Genomic DNA, 13317 nt, shown 5'->3' on the forward strand with positions numbered 1-13317 from the left:
AAAGAGTTTAAAAAATTACAAAACAGGGGCGCCTGGGTGGCTCAGTCGTTAAGCATCTGCCTTCGGCTCAGGTCATGATTCCAGGTCCTGGGATCGAGCCCCGCATCAGGCTCCCTGCTCCGTGGGAAGTCTGCTTCTCCCTCTCCCACTCCCCCTGCTTGTGTTCCCTCTCTCGCTGTGTCTCTCTCTGTCAAATAAATAAATAAAATCTTAAAAAAAAAAAAAAACTACAAAACAGCTTTCTCTGAACTATGAAAGTACACCGATTTAAGAGGTGTTAGAGGAGAAAATGTTAATTCATGGTAAATTTTTAAAAAGTTAGTATACAACAAATCTGTAGGATACTACTAGTAGATCTTTAACCATTTAGAGGAAAAAGCTATATTTTTCTTGATATCTTCGTATCTAATTCCAACTTCTTTGTGGTCTATTGTTCTTTTCATACAGTGTTGGCTTCAACCTGCTGATATTTGTTGAAGACTTACTCATCTCTACTCATGACGAATACAGGCTTGTGATTTTCCTTTCTTGTAGTTTCTTTATCTGGTTTTCATATTATTTCATATTATTATGTGGTACTCTACGGACTCATAGAATGAGTTAGAAAGAAATGAGTTAGAAACTTCTACGTTCTGGAAGAGATTTTAGAGAATTGGTATAATTTCTTCCTTAAATGTTCAGTGAACCCATCTGGGCCCACTCCTGTTTTGGAAGGTTACTAACTACTGACTCAATTTCTTTAATAGATATGGGCCTGGTAAGATTTTTTATTTCCCCTTGTTTGAGTTTTGGTAGATTGTGGCTTTCAGGGCATTGGTCCATTTGATTGAAATGATCACATTTGTGGGCACGGAGTTGTTCACAACATACCTTTTCACCCTTTGGTTCAGTACAAGTGGGCTGACTTCCATTTCTAATATTAGTAACTTGTGTTTTCTCTTTTTCTCAGTTAGCCTGGATAGAGGTTATCAACTTTATTGATTTTTCAAACAGCCAGATTTGAGTTTTACTGATTTTCTTTTTTTTTTAAAGATTTTATTTATTTATTTACTTATTTATTTATAGCATGAGCAAGGGGAGGGGCAGGAGGAGAGAGAGAGAGGGAGAGAATCTCAAGCAGACTCCACACTGAGCACAGAGCCCAACGCGGGGCTCCATCTCACAACCCTGAGATCATGACCTGAGCCGAAATCAGGAGTTGGATGCTTAACCGACTGAGGCACCCAGGCGCCCCATTATTGATTTTCTTTTGTGCTTGTTTTCAATTTCATTGATTTGTGCTCTGATTTTTTTTCTCCCTATGCTTACCAGAGGTTTATATTGTTCTTTCTGTGGTTTCCTAAAGTGGGAGCATAGAGGATTGATTTTGGATTGCTCTTCTTTTCTAATAGAGGACTTCAGTGATATAAATTTCCCTCTAAGGGCTGCTTTTGCTGCATTCCACAGACCTTGATAAATTGTATTTTCATTTTTATTTCATTCAAAACACTTTTAAAATTCTCCTGAGATTTCTTCTTTGACTCGTGTCATTAGGTAAGTGTTACTTAATCTCCAAATATTTTGGAATTTTCCAATTATCTCCCCATCGATCAATTTCTAGTTTAATTCCATTCTGGTGTGAGAACACACTTTATATGATTTCAGTGGTTTTAAACTTCTTAAGGTGTGTTTTGGGGGCACCTGGGTGGCTCAGTCGGTGAAGCGTCTGCCTTCGGCTCAGGTCATGATCCCAGGGTCCTGGGATCGAGCCCCACATCGGGCTCCCTGCTCAGCGGGGGGTCTGCTTCTCCCTCTCTCTCTGCCTGCCACTCTGCCTACTTGTGTTCTCTCCCTCAATAAATAAAATCTTTAAAAAAAAAAAAAACTTCTTAAGGTGTGTTTTGCAGCCCAAAATGTGCTCCATCTTGGTAAATGTTCCACATGAGCTTGAGAAGAATGTGTGTTCTGCTGTTGTTGCATGAAGTTGTCTGTAGGTGTCAATTTTATCCAGGTGCCTGATGATGTTGTTCACTTCAACCATCTTTGCAGATGCACAACCCACTGGATCTGCCAATTACTGAGAAGGGTGTTGCAGTCTCCAACTGTAACAGTGGGTTCATCTATTCCTCCTCACGGTTCCATCTGTGCTTTGCTTTGCATATTCTGACCCACTGTTATTAGGTGCATACATGTTAAAGACTCTTATGTCTTCCTGGAGGATTAACTCCTTTATCATTTTGCAGTCTCCCTTTTTATCTGTCTGATAATTTTCCTTGATCTGAAGTTTGCTTTGTCTTAAGATTGCTACCTAAAGTTTGTTTCATTAGTGCTAGAATGGTACCTCCTTCTACATCCTTTATTTTTAAGGTATCTCTGTCTTTATATTTTAAGTGTGTTTCTTGTGGCAAACCTAGTTGGGTCTTGTGTTTTTGGCCACTCTGTCAGTCTCCTCTAATTGGCATATTTACACTCACATTTAAAGTGATTACTGAAATAGTTGAATTAGTATCTCCCATATTTATAACTGTTTTCCATTCATTGCATTTTCTTTTTTTACATCTTCCGTTCTTTCCCTGCCTTTTTTTTTAGGGCTAACCTGAGGACTTTATTCACAATTCTGCATTGGGAAAGGGGAATACTCCATGGTGCTGGGCTGGTAGGACTGGGGTGCAGCTGGCAGGAAGGGGGCAGGGCCAGTGAGGAAGAGGCAGGGCTGGTGGGGGAAGGTCAGTGGGGCAGGGCAGGGCCGGAGGAAGCCCCCGAGACTGGCCTCGGTGCTGACTTTCCATGGGAGACTGTTTGGAGAGAGCTGGCCACTGAATGGACAGCCCAAAGGCCCCTGCCCTGACCCAATGCTAGGGCAGACTGGGGCTCAGAGCAGGGAACCTGCCCAGAGTCCCAGAGATGTTTGGGGCAGAGCTGAGACCCAGTCCCTGAGCAGCAAAACCCCGGACAGTACTCACCTTGGTCCCGGTTGTGGGCGCCAGCCCCACCGCAGCCATGTAGGTGCTCCCGATGGTCTTGATCTTCTCCAGGTCCTTGTAAAAGTCTTTGTCCATGAGCTTTGTTTAAAACACAAAACAGTTAAACGTTACCTAACATCCGAGAGAAGCCACCGTGGGAGCCACCCCAGGGCGGACAAGCCTGTTCTGGGAAGCAGTGGATCTCTTCTGTTGTGGGCACTAGACAAGGTCTGGGCCGAGCTGAGGGGTGCCAGCAAGGGCGTGGGGAAGAGGAGCCCAGGAGGGACCATGCAGAGCACCCTGTCCTGCAGCAGCAACCTCAGGCTTACCCTGGAGGAGATGCCCCGGGGCAGGGAGCAGGGCTAGTGCAGACCCCAGGTTCCTGCCCACCCGTCCTGGAGGTGAGGCCGCCAGCCAAGCCAGCCTGTACTAGGCAGGGGTCAGGTGTCAGCACCCGCCGCCAGAACTCAGAGCCTGCGGGCGGCAAAGGCCCCTCCTCCACGGTCGGGGTCATTTTGGACCCCCCCAGGGGACAGAATGTGCGGGCTTCCTCCCAGTTCCGTGTGCGGGGGGATGCGCCACGTTGTGGGGCACCATTCAGGGGCGGCCCTCACCTCGTCAAAGTCAGCGATGATCTCGTTCAGGAGGCGCAAGCACTCCACCCCCATGTTGTTGCCATCCAGCTCGATGTAGAAGTCGTCAAAGTTGGGGATGGAGGCGAACATGACACCCACCTGCGAGTAGGACTGGTAGTACAGGTCCTGGGGGCAAAGGCGAGGTCAGCCGCAGCGCTGGGGACAGCAGGTGCGGGCAGGGGAGGAGGGCGGCGGGCTCTGAGCTGCCCCGGGACCCAGCCCCATGGAGGGCGGCAGGCAAGGATGCACGGGCTCTGAGCTGCCCCAGGGACAGCAGGTGCGGGCAGGGGAGGAGGGCGGCAGGCAAGGGGACAGCAGGTGTGGGCAGGGGAGGAGGGCGGCAGGCAAGGATGCACGGGCTCTGAGCTGCCCCAGGGACAGCAGGTGTGGGCAGGGGAGGAGGGTGGCAGGCAAGGGGACAGCAGGTGCGGGCAGGGGAGGAGGGCAGCAGGCAAGGATGCACGGGCTCTGAGCTGCCCCGGGGACAGCAGGTGCGGGCAGGGGAGGAGGGTGGCAGGCAAGGGGACAGCAGGTGCGGGCAGGGGAGGAGGGCGGCAGGCAAGGATGCACGGGCTCTGAGCTGCCCCGGGGACAGCAGGTGCGGGCAGGGGAGGAGGGCGGCAGGCAAGGATGCACGGGCTCTGAGCTGTCCCGGGGACAGCAGGTGCGGGCAGGGGAGGAGGGTGGCAGGCAAGGGGACAGCAGGTGCGGGCAGGGGAGGAGGGCGGCAGGCAAGGATGCACGGGCTCTGAGCTGCCCCGGGGACAGCAGGTGCGGGCAGGGGAGGAGGGCGGCAGGCAAGGATGCACGGGCTCTGAGCTGCCCCGGGGACAGCAGGTGTGGGCAGGGGAGGAGGGCGGCAGGCAAGGATGCACGGGCTCTGAGCTGCCCCAGGGACAGCAGGTGCGGGCAGGGGAGGAGGGTGGCAGGCAAGGGGACAGCAGGTGCGGGCAGGGGAGGAGGGCGGCAGGCAAGGATGCACGGGCTCTGAGCTGCCCCAGGGACAGCAGGTGCGGGCAGGGGAGGAGGGTGGCAGGCAAGGGGACAGCAGGTGCGGGCAGGGGAGGAGGGTGGCGGGCAAGGATGCACGGGCTCTGAGCTGCCCTGGGGACAGCAGGTGTGGGCAGGGGAGGAGGGCGGCGGGCAAGGATGCACGGGCTCTGAGCTGCCCTGGGGACAGCAGGTGTGGGCAGGGGAGGAGGGCGGCGGGCAAGGATGCACGGGCTCTGAGCTGCCCCGGGACCCAGCCCCATGGACCCAAAGCCCTGGAAGCTTCCGGTCAAAGCCGGTCAGGCCGAGCCGTGGGCCCCGTGCCTTTAGGATCTAAAATGCTAACCAGGCCTCTTTATTTCTGAGTCGGCATGTGTGAGCCCTGCTCTGTGGCCGCCGCGATTAGGAAGCTCGGACCCACCCGGCTGCCCTGAACATGGGTTTTCTGAAGCCCATTCTCCCCCCATGCAGGGTGACAGATGCTCTGCTCTCTCCCGGGACCAAGAGTGGGGACTTCCTCGCCCCTGGAGCCTCCTGCTGCCCAGGGTTGGGCAGAGGGAGCCCCACTCAAGCCTCGGTGCGGCCAGGGCTCAGAAACAGCCATGCTTTGCAATTTCAAGCAGAGACGTGACGGGAGGGCCCCTCTGGGTGGGACCTCCAGCCGCAGACCTGTGAGCCCCGCCAGAGCAGCCCGGCTTGGCGAAGCGGGAGGCAGGTACTGCGCACTCACCATGTTCCGGGGGTTGGACATGAGGAAGTGCTGAGCAACGTGGGCCGGCAGGAGGTTGAAGAGAATCCTCTTGTTGTCCAGCTTCACCCTCTCCATGTCGTCCCTCTCCTCCTCTGCCTGGGAGCAGACCCTCCGTTACCCACTCGGCTTCTTCCCCTCGCTCAGCATCCCCTGTGGCAGACTCTCCCAGACCAGGCCGACCAGGACCCCTGACGCCTCCCAGCCAGGCCCTGTGTGGGCGTCTGAGTGCCTGGGCATCACCCGATCTCAGCAGAACCAGGAGTCCAGCCAGACGCCCACCCTGGACCTCTGACGGGGCTCGTCAGCCTCTCACTCCCAGGTGACACCTAATGCCCTGCACCGCCTTCAGCCGGAAGCCTGTTAGGTCAGACCCCTCAGACCCCTCACCCCTGACATTTCCCCTTGGTGATTTTCTGTCTGCTGACCCCTACCTGCTCCTTGGCGATAAGCCCCCACTTGCCCGGGCCACACCTGTCCCAGTGGCTCTAAATGACATCTGCCTCACACTGTTCACAGTGCCATGAGTCACCTTTCCTACAACACCCAGGTCTTTCCAATCATCCGAACAAGACTGCAAGGGTGCAGATCCATGGTCTACACAGGGTCCACTCCACGCCCCCTCCCCAGGCAGAGCCGCTGCATCCCAACTTCATCCCAATTCAGCCACGAATTTCTGGGGAATTCCCCACCCTGATCAGCTGGAACTTCCAAAGGACAGACAGTGGGGGGTTCACCCCATTTCCGGGGTATACGCCCCACCACCTTCTGGGACCCAGACACCGGAGCAGCTGAGACACGAGCCTGCTACCAGGTCACGCTGGCCCCCAGGCAGCCTCTGATGTGCCCCAGAACATTCACGGGCACCTGCCACCTTGTCAGTCACTCGGGACTCCCAAAGCCAGGCAGCCAACCCCATTTCCTCTAGAATCTCCCCACCTCCAGCAGCATTCATGTCCTGGGCACTGAGATAGGGGGACCTGCAGGGACCTGGGGTTGGGGACAGATACAGCACCAACAGGACTCAGCTGAGTGCAGACTCCCTGGAGCAGGGGGTGTGGGCCAAGGGGGCCCTCCCAGGGTATGCTGCTGGGCAGGTGGAGGACCTCTGAGCCACAGGGCCTTTGCACAGACTAATGAAACCAGCGGCAATGCCCCCCTGGCCTGTGGCAGCCACACCAGCCCTTAGAGACAGAAGCCACCAGATGGCCATCGGTCACTCACCCTAGCTCCCAAACCTGGCACCCAGGCCGACTGGAGAAAGGCGCAGCTTGGGGAACATTTCTAGGGCTGCCTCAGCCTTGTGGACACTGGCCTCTGGCAGTGACGACAGGGACACAGGGATGCCTGTTGGCAGCCTGCAGCCTGCCCGTCAAAGCTGCGGTTTGGAGGCACCCTTCCCCAGTCCGGTCCCGCTTCATGGCCAGCTTCCTCGTCGTAAAATGGATGGAAAACCCTCCATTTCAGGGTCTTACTTATCGAGGGTTAGGAGAGCATGTGCTACCTACTAAGCCTGGAATTGTCCGTTCCTGTTAATTCAGTACGATTTCCACCAGTTAAAGTGGGAAGGGGTAACTCCCAGAGACAGAGCTGCAGACACCAGCATGAGGACGAGGACGCCTGGAGCACAGGGGACAGCGCGGCCAGGATGAGGGGCCCGGCCAGCAGCCCTGGGCCCCCTCTGGGCGCCGTGCTAGGGAAACGACCATGGGCAGTCCACAGGACCATGAGTTATCAAGGAGCCTGGCAACAGGATGGGCTTCATCCTCCTCCTCCCAGCGTGCAGTCAGGCAGCGGTGGGGGGTGGGGCATGGGAGAAGGAGCCCAGGAGCTCCAAGACCCGGTGGAGACGAGCCGGCCTCCGCAGGAGGGAGGCTGCAGCTGTGGGAGAAAGGGAAATACCAGAAGGAAGCCGGGAACCTCTCCTAGGACGCGTGCGATTCATTACCTTTCAACGCATGTGCCCTGACAGACACAAAAGAAAGTCCTTTGCAGGATAAGATAAAGAGGAAGTTGATATTTTTAAGAGAGCGGTTTTATTTGTTAATGGCACTAAAAGTTTTGCTCTCCCCCAAATATCATTAGTGTTAAGGATCCTTTAAAGAAAGCAATGTAAGTGAAGGCACTTCAACGTTGTAAAATAAAGAATCTTGGTTTATCACTTTGTGATCAAAAGCTTTGGTTCTAAGTTCAGTGTCTTTCAACTGACTTAGAATTCGCTGACATTGATAGCCCATCAGTAGCAAAAAACCATTCTGTTTTTTAATCCATCCACGTTTACATTACATGTGATGGATAAATGTCCATCTTCTTACAAATTAAGCAGAAGGAGTTGTATTATTGTATTTTTAACAAATATGATGAAAACCTGCTGAAATTCTCTGTCCGTGAGATTTTCCTACCAACCAAGAAACCCTAAGTATTGGTGAGAAAGAGCTGGTGTAGGTGACATCCACAATTCCTGTCACCACATGAGAGACACGACCAACACCCCCATTTTCTTTTTTTTTTTTAAGATTTTATTTATTTGTTTGAGAGAGAGACAGAGATAGCAACAGAGAGCACGAGCAGGGAGAAGCAGACTCCCCACTGAGCAGGGAGCCGGACATGGGGCTCAATCCCAGGACCCTGAGATCAAGACCTGAGCTGAAGGCAGACGCTTAATGACTGAGCCACCCAGGCGCCCCCAACAACACCCCATTTTCAAGCTGTTCCCTCTGCAGTGGAACCTGTTTCAAAAGGCATTTCCCTTCTCATACGTCAGAATCTGACCTGGGACATTAAGGGACAGAATGTAGGAGTGGACATCTCAGAAATTACTTCCTGGGGTGCACCTACAGACAGGTACGTGGCACCTGAGAAGGGCTCACGGGCTGGGGGCACGGTCTCTCCATAAACAGAACAAAACAAAACAGCATTACCTGACAAGTCCCGGATCTGCTGACACAGATGACTGGGGGCTGTATGTGCAGTGACTGTCACCATGACCCCCCCAGAGTGCTGCCAAGACTCTTTATCTAACCAACCAGACCAGCACACCTCTCCCAGCACCTGGAATCAAGGACATGCTCCCTCAAAATGAACAGCTGGTCACACTCAGCCTGGGAAGTGACGTCCCTGCCTCCCCCTGGAGGTGACATGTGGCCGGAGGCAGATGGCACTGCCAGCTCATACTTCAAATAGTAGGAAAGTGCATTTCTTAATTTCCAGAACACTCACCATGAACAGAGCTGCTGATGCTGCACTAGGGTCATCCAGAGAAGAACCAACAGGACACGTGCAGACACGAGAAGAGATTTATTACCAGGATGTGGCTCATGAGATCATGGAGGCTGAGCAGTCCCACCCTCTGCTCTCTGTAAGCTGGATGCCCAGGAGAGCCAGTGGTGGTTCCCGTCCAAACCCAAGAGCCTGAGAACCAGGGGAACTGAGGTCAGAAGACCAACATCCCAGCTCAACCGTCCAGCAGGAGGGGCTGAAATCTTCCTTTGCCTTTTTGTTCTATTCAGGCCCTCAACCTGAACTTATCTAGGTCCCCAAAAAGGGATCAAAGTGATATTTGTGGCATACAAGAATACTCAGCCCCCAGAAACTAAAATTCACAATGCCCAACATCTAGCTAAAAACTAGCAGATATAGAGAAGCAGGAAGTATAGCTCAAAACGAAGAGGGAAACAAATCAGTTGATATTGATCTACAGGTGTGCAGTCAGTGGGCTGAGTTAGATGATTCATTCAAAAAGCTGGAGGAAACATGGTAAGTAGAGAAAGAGGAGATATGAAAGAGACCCAAATCAAAGTTCTAAAAATGAAAACTACAAAATCTGAGATGGGAAATGCACGGGTGGGATTAACAAAAGGCTAAGTATTGCAGCAGAAATGAGGATAAACGTGAAACGTGAAAACAGCAGTGAAAAGCACCAAACATGGAAGGCACTAAGAAGAGGGAACAGCAGAGCATGCACAGAGCGTGAGTGAGGTGTGGAACCCCTTCCAGGGGCCTAATGCATGAAAGGGAAAAAGATCATCAACCTACAGTCCTATCCTCAACACACATATCTTTCGATCATGAAGGCAAAATAAAACCTGTCCAGACACACAAGAGATGAAAGAACAAATTCCCAACAGACCTGGAAGAAATGTTAAAGATGGTCCTTCAGGAAAAAGGCAGATACCAGATGGAAACCTGGATCTTCACCAAAGAACGAAAAGCACCAGAAATCACAGCTATGTGGGTACATAAAAATACAATTTCTGGGGCACCTGGGTGGCTCAGTCATTAAGCGTCTGCCTTCAGCTCAGGTCATGATCCCGGGGTCCTGGGATCCAGCCCCGCATCGGGCTCCCTGCTAGGCGGGAAGCCTGCTTCTCCCTCTCCCACTCCCCCTGCTTGTGTTCCCTCTCTCGCTGTGTCTCTCTCTGTCAAATAAATAAAATCTTTAAAAAAAAAATACAATTTCTTCTCATAAGATATCTTTAAAACATAGTTAAGTGTTTATGATGGAAAAATATATTTTGGGGTTTATAATATATGTACAAATAAAATCTATGATGTCAATACCAAAAACCTAGGATGGGAGAAATATGTATGCCGTTGCAAGGTAGAATACCATCAGCTGAAGACAGTGATAAGTACCCACTGAAATAATCCATCTGGGGAGGAGCTAAGATTGTGGAATAGTAGGAGGACCCTCTGCCTACCTCATCCCTCAACCACAGCTAGATAAGTATCAGATCATTCTGAATACCCAAGAAATTGATCTGAAGACTGACAGAACAAACTGCACAGCGAAAGGGAGGAAGAGGCCACATCATGGAAGGTTGGAGATGGGGAGATACGGTTTGGGGGGAGAAACAGATGTGGGTACTGCAGAGGGAAAGAAGCCCTGGTCCCAGAGACAGGTGAGAGAGAGGAGCGCACAGGGTTACGCACAAGGAGAACAATTTCTCAAAGCCATTGGCTGGGAAAACAGGTGAGGCTGATTTTTGTGAGATTTTACAACCAGCGGGGTTCAAAGACTGGAGTTCTAAGGTCCACAGTGTGGCCAGTGTGGAGCCTGGTGGGCACTGCAATGCTCCTGTGGGGAAGGAGGGTGGAGAGCCCCAGAGCAGATGGCACAATTTGAGGATCCCCTGGGACACACAGGGACAGACAATTCCCCCTTCTTGGAGCACATGTGGGAGAGGTGGCATTGCCTCTCTCTGGGGACAAAAGAACCGATGGGCGCCATTTCTTTCCTCCGCCCCTCAGCATAAACTAACTTCAGTAAGCAGCACCAGCGCCGACAGTGACAGCCCAAACCAAGCCCCGCCCCCCTGTGCTCTGCAGGTGCTGCTTTTCTTGGGCAAGTGTCCCTGAGAACCAGAACAGTGGTCCTTCCCCCAGGGGATTATCACAAACCCCCTGCATGCACCACATCTACTGACCACGGAGTGCTGCAAAGCTTCAGCTCTAGTGGAAACAGGATCTAATCTCTTTTAACAAGCAGAACAAAGCACACCTAGTTAAAACTCACCCAACACTGGACAAGGTCCAAACACTGCCCACTGCAGGCAAGGAGAGCCTCTGCACACGACTGGTCTGAAGGACAGAGCGGCCAAAACACCACAGCACAGTGCATGCAACACACACTAGAGACACTTCCGGACGCGCCAGGCTCCGGACACTATATGACCTCTTCTTCACAAAGCCACTACTTTCAGGAGCAGGAGATGTACCAGGCTTTCCTACCACAGAGAAGAAGACCAGATACCTAGACAAAATACCAAGATAGAGGAATTCATCCCAAAGGAAACAACAAAGAAAGGTCATGGCCAGGGGTCTAATCAAAACAGATATAAGTAATATGCCTGATCCGGAATTTAAAGCAACCATTATAAGGATACTAGCTGGGCTTGAGAAAAGCAGAGAAGACACCAGGGAGCCTCTTACTGCAGAGATAAAAGACCTAAAACCTAGTCATACCAAAATAAAAAATGCTATACCTGAGTTTCAAAACCAACTGGATGTAATGACTACAAGGATGGAAAAAGTAGAGGAACAAATAAGTGATACAGAAGATAGAATTATGGAAAATAATGAAACTGAAAAGAGGGAAAGAAAAATATTGGATCACGAATGTAGACAGGAAACTCAGTGACTCCATAAAGCATAATAACATTCGTATCATAGGAATTCCAGAAGAAGAGAGGGAAAAGGGGCAGAAGGTTTATTTGAGGAAATCATAGCTGAAAACTTCTCTAATCTGGGGAAGGAAATAGACATGCAAATCCAGGAGGCACCGAGAACTCCCATCAAAATCAACAAAAACAGACCAACATGAAGACACATCATAGTTAAATTTGCAAAATATAGAAATAAAGAAAAAATCTGAAAAGCAGCAACAGAAAAGAAGTACCCAACCTACAAAGGAAGACAAATCAGGTTCACAGCATATCTGACCACAGAAACTCGGCAGGCCAGAAGGCAGTGGCATGATATATTCAAAGTGCTCATTGGGAAAAATCTAAAGCCAAGAACACTCTATCCAGCAAGGCTGTCATTCAGAATAGAAGGAGAAATAAAGAGTTTCTCAGACAAACAAAAACTAAAGGAGCTCATGACCACTAAACCCGCCAGACAAGAAATATTAAAGGGCACTCTGAGTGGGAAAGAAAGACCAAAAACAACAAAGACTAGAAAGGAACAGAGAAAATCTCTGGAAACAAGACTTTACAGGTAATACAATGGCACTAAATTTATATCTATCAATAATTACTCTGAACATAAATGGACTAAATGCTCCAATTAAAAGACATGGGATATCAGAATGGATACAAAAAATAAGACCCATTGATATGCTGTCTACAAGAGACTCATTTTGGACCTTAAGACACCTGCAGACTGAAAGTGAAGGGATGGAGAACCACTGGACACCAAAAGAAAGCTAGAGTATCCATACTTGTATCGGACAAACTAGACTTTAAACCAAAGACTGTAACAAGAGATGAAGAAGGGCACTATATCACAATAAAGGGGTCTATCCATCAAGATCTACAATTGTAAATATTTATGCTCCCAACTTGGGTGCACCCAAATATGTAAATCAATTAATAACAAACATAAAAGAATTCAAAAATAGTAGAGACCTTTAACACCTCACTCACAGCAATGGACAGATTACCTAAGCAGAAAATCAACAAGGAAACAATGGCTTTGAATGACACCATAGACCAGATGGACTTAACAGATATATTCAGAACATTCCATCCTAAAGCAGCAGAATACACATTCTTTTCAAGTGCACATGGGAGTTTCTCCAGAATAGATCACATCACAAATCAGGCCACAGCAAGTACAAAAGGATTGAGATCATACCATGCATATTTTCCAACCACAACACTATGAAACTTGAAGTCACCCATAAGAAAAATTTGGAAAGGCCACAAATACATGGAGATTGAAGAACATCCTACTAAAGAATGAATGGTGGGTGCCTGAATGGCTCAGTTGGTTAAGCTTCTGCTTTCAGCTCAGGTCATGATCCCAGGGTCCTAGGATCAAGCCCTGCATCAGGCTCCCTGCTCAGCAGGGAGTCTGCCTCTCCCTCTCCCTCTGTCCCTCCCCCGAGGCTTGTACTTGCACATGCGCTCGCTCTCTCTCAAATAAATAAATAAAATCTTTAAAAAAAAATAATGAATGGGTGAACCAGGAAATTAAAGAATAAATAAAAAATACATGGAAACAAATGAAAAGAAAACACAACGGCCCAAAACCTTTGGGATGCAGCAAAGGTAGTCCTAGGAGGGAAGTATATTGCAATATAGGCCTACCTCAAGAAGTAAGAAAAATCTTAAATATGCAACCTAACCTTATATGTAAAGGAGCTAGAAAAGGAAGAGCAAATAAAACCTAACACCAGCAATAGACGGGAAATAATAAAGATCAGAACAGAAATAAATGATATAGAAACAAACAAACAAACAAACAAAAAAATAGTAGAACAGATCAATGAAACCAGGAG

At 49.9% G+C, this 13317-nt stretch overlaps 1 protein-coding gene across 1 annotated transcript in view; it reads right to left on the reverse strand.

The window, feature by feature from the left end:
* ADCY1 (adenylate cyclase 1) overlaps positions 1-13317 on the reverse strand; it is a 116797-nt gene that overhangs the window by 11995 nt on the left and 91485 nt on the right. The window contains exons 15-17 of the mRNA XM_064575510.1: positions 5298-5414; positions 3557-3703; positions 2943-3041 (exon numbers count right to left, since the gene is read on the reverse strand). Of these exons, the coding sequence (XP_064431580.1) occupies positions 2943-3041; positions 3557-3703; positions 5298-5414 (363 nt within the window). The remainder of the gene's footprint in view (positions 1-2942; positions 3042-3556; positions 3704-5297; positions 5415-13317) is intronic.

This window comes from Mirounga angustirostris, unplaced genomic scaffold (genome assembly GCF_029215605.1).
Source record: "Mirounga angustirostris isolate CCGP_5_RB_7025 unplaced genomic scaffold, mMirAng1.0.hap1 SCAF_12, whole genome shotgun sequence".
Taxonomy (NCBI): domain Eukaryota; kingdom Metazoa; phylum Chordata; class Mammalia; order Carnivora; family Phocidae; genus Mirounga; species Mirounga angustirostris.